This window comes from Alligator sinensis, unplaced genomic scaffold (assembly GCF_000455745.1).
Source record: "Alligator sinensis unplaced genomic scaffold, ASM45574v1 scaffold883_1, whole genome shotgun sequence".
In the NCBI taxonomy this organism is placed as follows: Eukaryota; Metazoa; Chordata; order Crocodylia; family Alligatoridae; genus Alligator; species Alligator sinensis.
In genome coordinates, this window is record NW_005842009.1 from 2,442,858 (window position 1) to 2,451,852 (window position 8,995).

The following is an 8,995-nucleotide window of genomic DNA, read 5'->3' on the forward strand; positions in this document are numbered from 1 at the left end:
GGGAAAGGCTGAGATGTTGAGCTGTGGCCCTGTTCTGAATTGGAGTGAGAAGTCAATTTTGGAATGGTATGGAATGAAATATTTCAAAATATTTCTTTTCCAACTTATTGAAGTGCTCCACTTCAACATTTTTTTTAAGCTGATAGCATAAAAGTTGTCAAGGCAAAACATTTAGACAGCTTCTTGCTGTATTGATTTAGTCAGAATTTTCATTCCTGCAAAACACTTGTATATTCTTTCTTTTATGATTTTTATTGATTTTTTTTAAAGCAACACAAAAATCAGAAATATGTAATATACACGTCAACCTTAACAATGTTCATGCCTGTCACAAACAATAAGTAATAAAGGGGAAAAGAAAAAAAAATGCAGGAGGGAAGAGGGAGGGATAGACTAAGAAAAGGGAAGCGTGCCAGGAGTAATAATTTAGTTACCAAAATATTCTGAGAACTCATTCCAAATCGCATCAAACTTTTCAGAGTGGTTAAGCCGGCTGAACATGACTCTCTCCATAGACACAAGCTGCACCATCTCATCATATCAGATTTCGACCTTTGGAGATGTCCTACTTTCCATGGCAGTAATATCATCTTGTCTGTCACTAATAAGGTCGGCTATAAGAGTGCAATCTGAGAAGGATTCAGTTTGAATTCTTTAGGTGTATACTAAAGAACACACACATTTCTTTAGGCTAGTGATTCAGGCTGACTTGGATAAACTTAGTAAGTGGGTGGACGCAAACTTAATGATGTTCAATATTGAGAAATGCAAGGTACTCCACCTCGGGGAAAAAAACCCGCAGCTGGCTTATAGGCTCGGCTGTGCTACACTTGCTAGCACCACGGCTGAAAGAGTCTTGGGGGTCATGATTGACCACAAGATGAACATGAGCCACCAATGCAATGTCACAGCTGGTAAAGCAAACAAAACTCTGGCTTGCATCCATAGATGCTTCTCAAGTAAATCTCAGGATGTCATCCTGCTGTACTCAGCCTTGGTGAGGCCGCAGCTGAAGTACTGCATTCAATTCTGGGCTCCACAATTCAAGAAGGATGTGGAGAAGCTTGAGAGAGTCCAGAGGAGAGCCATGTGTATGATCAGAGGGCAAGAGAATAGGCCTTATGAAGAGAGGCTGAGAGCCATGGGACTCTTCAGCCTGGAAAAGCGCAGGCTCAGCGGGGACCTGGTAGCTGCTTATAAGTACAGAAGGGGTGTGCATCAGGATCTGGGAGACCATCTGTTCACCAGAGCGTCCCAAGGAAAAACAAGGACCAATGGTCATAAACTCCTACAAGACCGTTTCAGGCTGGACATATGGAAAAGTTTCTTTATTGTCCGAGCCCCCAAGACCTGGAATAGACTCCCTCCAGCAGTGGTGCAGGCACCTACTCTAGACTCATTCAAGAAACGTTTGGATGCTTATCTTGCTGGGACCCTTTGACCCCAGCTGACTTCCTACCCCTGGGGCAGAGGGCTGGACTTGATGATCTTTAAGATCCCTTCCAGCCCTAATGTCTATGAAATATGAAATATTTGCCACAGGTATTGGCGCTGTGTTCAAAACCGTGGTAACTCTAGTTACACTTCCATTTTTCTAATCACATTTTCTGATGGGGAAACCTATTTCATGAGCAAAATTTCCCACCTGCTCTAAAGCAAAGAGTGTGCATATTGCTGCAGCTCCAATACAATGGAGTCCTGGGGTCCCTTGGCACTCTCTGAATATATAAATCTGGAGACAATGTGCTGGGAGATTTGAATGAAGGGTTTTTTTTAGGGTGACCCTTCGCTGGTGCTGTCTTTTAATCTGTTCTCAACAAGAACCTCTGCAGGCCAACCTAAAATTCTAGCTAAATGAGAGAGAGATAATTGCTGCTGGAGTCCTTTACCAAGTTTGCCTACCAAGGGAAATTGCTGTAATGTAGAGTAAACAATGGTGTACATTTACAGCTGGCTGGATGCTTTGCTGTATCACCCTGTGCGGATGCTTTTTAGTGCCCAGTTTTTGCCAGGCGGCCTGTGAGCATGAAGAGTTAGTACAGAGTAGTTAGCGAGCTCTAAATTTAAACCCTGGCTTATTTTCCAGTTATATTCTCATGCAAAGGAGTCCAGCACTTCCCTCCTCAACCCTTACAAAGCCTGGTAGTGAGCAGGATGGAGTTCAGTGGACAGTGTGACGAGTCCTTTCTGCTAGGGACTGAAAGTGCTGATACTGCTTGTGGGTCTGAGGAGATTAGGAGCCATACCCTGATCCTCCTCGTGACCAAGTGAATTAAGCTCTGAGACTGTGATGCCCCTGTAAGGCAGAATCCACAGAGCCAGATGTATCCATTCCAGTGCAAAAAATTCCCTGTAGGACAAGTAGGACACTAATTCCCATTGTGAGCTATCCTTGGAGGAGGTGGGTAGGTGCTCAGTGGGAATTAACTCTGGCACTTGCTGATTCCCTGCAGATGTGTAATCAGTTCAGAGTGTACCATACATCTAAAGAGACATGGGGTGAAATTAAGAACTGCTTAAATGCAGATTTCCTCCTTTGGCTCCCCATCCCACATTGCCAGTACTGAAAACTTTAAATATCAAAGCCATTTCTTTTTGCTAGCATTGATGCTCTTTGCGGTTCACTTAACTGGTCAATTTAATCTGGCGTTGCAGCTAGTTTCACTCTCTGGTTCTTTTCCTCTAGCAGGATGCTGCAATGTGAGTGTTGCAAATGCAGGAGGGTAATGTTACCATCTAAAATAGTTTCTGTTGACTTTAACGTGTACAAAATCTTGTTAGCTGAGAGCCAAAATTTAGCTGTACGTAACTCAATGAAGCCCCTTTAAACCGGAGGTCCTGTCTTTTTGCTTGTTGCGAGAGCCCAATCTGCAACCTTCGCATTGAACAATGCTTAGAAATGAATAGGCCTCTTTGCACGAATAAGTATTACTTTACCAAGAAGTGGATAATCAGATCCATAAATGAGATTGGTAGCATTTCACAACTACTTCGCCACGGTGTAAATTGTACCAGAAGGTGAAAGGCAGCAGTGGATCAAGTCCAATATAAGTAAGGCTTTGAGAAATAGGCTTCTAAATTGCCAGAAGAGTATCCTGTCTTTACTTTAAAAAATAATAAAGTCAAATCGGCAGAAGTCATCTTCTAAAATTGTTGACAGGTTGGTTAAGCTTATTCATTTATAATAAGTTTCTTCCTATATATAGAGACCATTAATATTTGCAAACTTCAAGTTCAGGTCCTTTCTAAGACCTTGTTGAAAAGCTAAAGTTAATTACTCTTTCCAGTGACATAAAGATGGTAATTTTGCACTTGCAGAGTAACTCATGCAAACAGAATTTAGTAAAAAATCTACTTATACAGAGATTGCTTTATTTACTACTGAAATGGTCTTGCCTCTGGGGCAGAATGTGGCAGTCGTACAACTTCTGCAGCAGCAGTACAGAACACGAAGGAACAAAGGGTCCTGGATGCAAGTAAAATTGTGAGGGGAATTTAGGCGTGTAGGATATGATGACCCAGTTGGAATTTGGACAGGATCTGCGGAGGCTGGACGCTCAGGGATGTTCAGTTCCCAGTTAGGTGCCTAAACAAGAACTAGATTTGCACACTGCTTGTGCTGTGCAGACTTCTAACAGTCCAGAACAGTGGGTTTGCCTGTCTGTTCATCCACAAGGATCCCTCATGACCACAAACTGCTCCCGTCTTCTCTCATAAATGGGGAACCTGTGGCCACAGGCTAGAGTAACTCAAGGTCACTGCGGTTTAACAAGTAACTTGCTGGGACTAGTTCTGCTTCTGCCATTGTGTAGTTGCATGACTGTGAACAAGTCACAGCCCTTTTCTGTGCCTTGGTTTCCCCATCTGCATAGTGGGGATGGTGATTGTTGCCTGCTTTATGTTATGTAACAGGCTGCAGTGTCTCCTTAATGGTTATACAAGCACTCTCAGATCTGTTGGGGACTGTGGAGTGACTCACTGCTGCAGGCTGTTGCAGTGACTTGGATGAAGGGGAAGAAATGAAAGTCCCAAGTAGCTCCTCTCCCTGCACTCTTTGGCTCCTGTCCTAACAAGAGTCCAGCTCCCCCATATCAAGGACAACTGGGGTGTAAGGCATTAGCCAGGCTCCCCATGACTTGCCGCCCCTCCCCTCCCCTCTCCTCCCAGCAGCCACAACCATCACACCCATATCCTCTCTTGCCCCCTTCTGAGCAGCCAGCTCTCCATCACAGGTACCCTGACCTCCCTCCCACACACAGCCCTGACCTGTCCTACTGGTCAGTCCCTTCTTGCCAGCTGTTCCTCAGTGTGATCTGCAGGATATCCGTATCTGGTGAGCACCTCTTTTTTTAATTTTTTTTTTTAATTTGTGGGATGTCTCAGAGCCTACAGATCAGGAAATCTGCTCTTAAGGACACATTCCTGGGGATCAATTTATTTACCAATGAGCCCAAATAGAGAGTCTGACAAAGATGCATGCGTGGTTCAGGTGGTTTGCAGGCCTGCTCCTGAGTGGTTGCAAGCCAGGCTGAGATCCTCTTGCCTCCAACCCTCTTGGAGAATTTTAGGCCTCCCTGGGAGCAGGCCCCTCTGACTAGCTGCTTCAACCCCAGGTAGCCAGTCAGGGCTGCTCAGGAGGTAGGCAGACAACCCCAACACCCAGTGCCGTATCTAGACTCCTGGCAGCCCCAGGCGAACTTTTAATATTGGGCCCTCCTTTGCCAGAGATAATGATTTTTGTTGTTGCAAAAGTTTTTATCACATCTGTGGTATTGATGTCTTTAAATAGTTCGTTCTCAATTGCTAATGCTGCCATTTGCCAGTCCCATATGTGCACAATGTTAAAACATTTTTATGCAATTGTAATTTTTTTTCCCATTTTCAGCCCCCTTTTCTGTCCAGCTGCCTGGTTCGCCCATGCTTCTGTCTGGGTCTGCCAACACCCATCAGACAGGAGACAGCAGGACACCACCTGCCTCAGTGCTCCAGAAGTGGCTTGGTGGAGCAGCACATGCAGCTACGGTCAGTGCAGCAGCATCTGGGGCAGTTCAGCAGAGACCTCTGCCAGGACCAGCACTGGCACCTCGGAGGGGCTGCTTCACCGAGGTTTTGCTCCCAATTCCTGCGAGCAGGGAAGGTTGTTCTGCCTCTGAAAGCCGGTGCCAAATCACGTTCCAACAGCTGTATGTTGTCCAGCATGAGTCATCCCCACCCTGAGCGCTAAGCCTATCCACAACAACATTCCTTCTTTGTGATCTAAGGTCCTGGCTAGGTTAAATTGCCATCTAACATCACTCTTCCCCTCCCACCTCCTTGCAACCTATTGGGATGTCTGAGTTCCAAGACAAGAGAGACTGAGAGATCAAAGTCCATTGTTGGACCTCCCCCATGCCTGAGGAAATCATGAGATTCGTGCCAAAAATCATGGGATTTCTTTTTTCAAAAATAGGTTGTTTTTCCAGTGTTTGAACTCCTCTGTGCGTGACAATTAACGCTGCCCACTCTCCCAGACTTACTGACTATGGTGATTTTGGTCTTTTGCTGAGGCAGCAGCTCTTGCCCTCACACCTTACCCATCTCCTACCTAGCAATAAATTCTTCCCCTTCCCCCTTAAAAAACCCTCCAAATGAATCCTGCACATCCTACATCAGTTCTGCTGCCTGCATTGATTCTCCTCCCTCCAGCAGCCCTTCTGGATTTCTACCCCATCCTAGCCTTCAGGATAAGGCAGTGGTTCCCAAACTGTGGGTCGCGACCCCAAATGGGGTCACAACATCAGTAGATGGAGTTGCGATAAACATGGCCCCTGTGATTTCTGTGCCCACAGCAGGGTGCAGGGCTGCAGCCGGGCTACACCAGCTCCGGGCAGAAGCTGCCTCTGCAGCCGAGCACGTGGGACCTATTGCGGGAGGGAGTGCTGCACCACCACAGCTGCCAAGGTGAGGGATGGCAGTGGCGCAGAGTTGTGCCCACACTGCTGCCAGGTGAGCAGGGGGGTGCATCTCAGCATGGCAGCACGGTGCCCCCTACCTTCTGGGCCAGGTCCTGCCCACTGGGCCATGCCCGCGGACAGCAGGGCAGGGAGCCCCAAGCTGCATCCTCCTCACCACCATGGAGAGGGGACAGGGAACCAGGCTCCACTCCAGCTGCAGCATCCGCCACGTCCCACAGGTGGCACCTGGGGCTCGGGTGCTGCTGGGGGGCAGAAAGCTGTGGGTGGGGGAGTGAGGGGCCATGCTGAGGAAGTGGGATCGTAAATGGGGTCATGCTGAAGAAAAGTTTGGGAAGCACTGGGGCAATGGGTGGGCTGTCCTAGGTGAGCTGTTCACTGTAGCCGTCAGAGTGCTGGCGTCACTCTTCTGGCTGGTGCTGTGGTGAAGCAGAAGACTTCAGCTCCCAAAGCAGCCTCTGGAGGCTATAGGTCCCCTGGAGCATTCAGTGCCAGAGGATGTGCTGTTCACCATCAGGGAAGGCCTGGCAAGCCTCTGTATCGAGCTTGAATAGAAATCAAACCTTTGAAGAATTCTTTTTTCCTAGCGTATGCTGAATGTAGACAGGCTCAGACAGCGGTGAATGGGGACTTAAATGTGGTATTAAATGTTTTTAAAAGCACAGCCCGGAATAATCCTTCCCTGGAAACCTTTATTTGCTTTGGTGCATGGGGGTCAGCCCTGCAGCACTCTGATTCAAGAGTGGAGCTAGCAATCTGAAACTCAGAGTAATAATCCTTGGCCCTTCTCACTCAAGGACCTCAAAAGTGCTTCCCAAACATTACTTTTTAATTAAGCCTTGCAATACCCTAGTGAAGGAGGTAATGCGAGATGGAGAGGTGTGAAAAGGCCAGCCAGCAAGTCAGTGGCAAAGCTGGGAAGAGACCCCAAGACCCTTTGAAGCCCACTGGACAAGCCACCTGGCAGGTGCTCCATCTTGTGCCTATGGTAGACCCCTTAGGAAAAACCCTGTGCTTGCTTCCAGGTTGAGGGCCTCTGGGATTGAGTAGAGAATCAGACCCCATGGCTCTCAAGGGAGACCTGTAATTCCACAGGGCCCCAAACTCAGCAGCCCTTGGTCACAACAGTGATTGATTTGAACAGAAATTTCTTGGGAGGATTTCTCCCTGTGCCATCCTGAACAGGGGTGGGGAGGAGGAGAGGAAGGAGATGGCAAGGAGTGTTCTTCCTAGTTAAAGAGCTGGTAAATAGGCTTCTAGACACCAACAACGCGTAGGCTGATGAAGTTGAATCTACACAGTAAGTGCATGCCTCCTCTCTAGCACTGGATGTGTTTGGTGCATTAACACGTAGCTTGTACAAGTGTGAGCAATGTGGTCAGTTGTTTCAGTGCATCACCATGTCAACTGCAATTCTGACGAGGTCAATTGTTCATCGCGCTGCTATGGAAATGCATTGCCGATACATTCATGTCTGTAATTTTATTCGAGGCCTGTTTTGATCGCACCGCTTCTTACTTGTTTTGGATCAGTTGTCATATTTCAGAGGAAAAGACACCTACCAGCATAGCTCAAACTGCTTTTACAAGCTTTCCTATGCGCATGTAGACAACATACCTTCAGAACTCAATTTAAACACTTCTTCAAGGGATGATGTCAAATATTTGGTCTCCAAAAGTCTGACTCGAAGCCTGTGAATAATAAAGTCACGTACCATAAGTACATGAGCGACGGGGATAAAAAGAGTTGATAATGAAATAGGAAGTGTTCATGCACTCTGCCCGCTCCTGGAAAGAGTCAGTCATCCACTTTGGGCCACAGGTGGCCAATGCACAGCACATGTCCCTCAAGTGGCACACGAGGCCCAGGCACACAGTAAAAGGAGATGCTGGAATGGGGGCAGGGGGCTTTGAGCCTCCAGCCAAGTGGAGCAGAGCGAGGGCAGGAGGTGTCAGTGCCAAGGGCCAGGTTAACCCTTCCCTGGCTCTGTAGCCATCATTGAATTCAGGGCTTTTGTTCCCCTCCATATAAATCTGCAGTGGTCGTAGGGCCAAGGAAAGGTTAACCTAGCTCCATGAAGCCAGAGGCTTGAGCCTCCCTCACATTCAGTTATGCCTCTGAGGATGGCACCTGAGAAAGGATGGGGAGCAGGCCTTAACTTGTGGCACACCGGCCAAAACGTGTGTCCAAGGCCATGTGCTACTGGCAGCTAGTGCAGAGATTTCCTCAGCGACAGTAAGTGGGGCATGTGCTTTCAAGGCAGGAGATCTTTGCCTGCAGGCCCCCCTCACTCTGCGGAGTTTGCTCAAGTAGGTAATGGATCTCACTTCAAGCCACAGCCAGGAGGAAGAATCCTTCTCCCCATTTTACAGCTAGGGAGATACGAAGCGACTTGCCCCACGCCGGACAGCGAGCCCGTGGCGGAGCTGGACAAGGCATCGGCATCAGCCGAAGCACCAGGCCGCCTCCTCGCGCGGCTCCCGCCCTCCTCCTGGAGTCCCTGATGGCCGCAGTCGGTGCCAACCTCTTCGACCAGAAGGAAAATGCCGAGGCACACTAAAAAGAAATAATAAAGAAAATCAACTGCTACTTTCTCCTGACCGCACCTCGCTCTGAAACTCCCGGTCGCGCATCAAAATCCCATAAAACGATGCAGGGCGGTGGCATCTGGCCCTGTCTCTCCCTTTCCCCAGGACCACGGGGACAGCCGAGGCGGGGAAGTGCTTCCAGCAGCTCCAGCTGGCCACGAGCCACCCCGCCCCCCCATGTACCTTACCGCGTTACAATGTGCTGGGAGCACCGCGTCTGTCGGCGGCGGCGGCCCGGCGGGGCCCTCCCCGCTTCTGCCTGCAAATGCTCCCCCCCGCGCTCAAGTTTCCCCCGAGAGGGAGGCGGGGGTACGAAGCCGGAGAGAGAGACTTTCTGCTCGTGAAACCGGGATTGCGTGCACGGAATAGCTGGCGATGCGACTCGGCGCGTGACCGGGGTCCCTTCCCCTGCCCGCGGCCGGGAGCGCGGGGCGGGGACGGCGGCGGCGGCGGGCA

The 8,995-nt window shown here is 48.9% G+C and overlaps 1 protein-coding gene across 3 annotated transcripts in view; it reads left to right on the forward strand.

Moving 5' to 3' along the window:
• LOC102369899 overlaps nt 1-6,672 on the forward strand; it is a 12,316-nt gene extending 5,644 nt beyond the window's left edge. The window contains exons 3-4 of one of the 3 annotated variants that reach the window (XR_323622.2): nt 4,216-4,333; nt 4,886-6,672. Coding sequence is in view for 1 of the 3 variants with exons in the window: in XM_025201925.1 (XP_025057710.1) it covers nt 4,233-4,333; nt 4,886-5,217 (433 nt within the window). In the remaining 2 variants the exon portion in view is untranslated. The remainder of the gene's footprint in view (nt 1-4,215; nt 4,334-4,885) is intronic. The other 2 variants (XM_025201925.1, XR_003093624.1) reach the window with 2 other exon arrangements.
• The last annotated feature ends 2,323 nt before the right edge of the window (nt 6,673-8,995 follow it).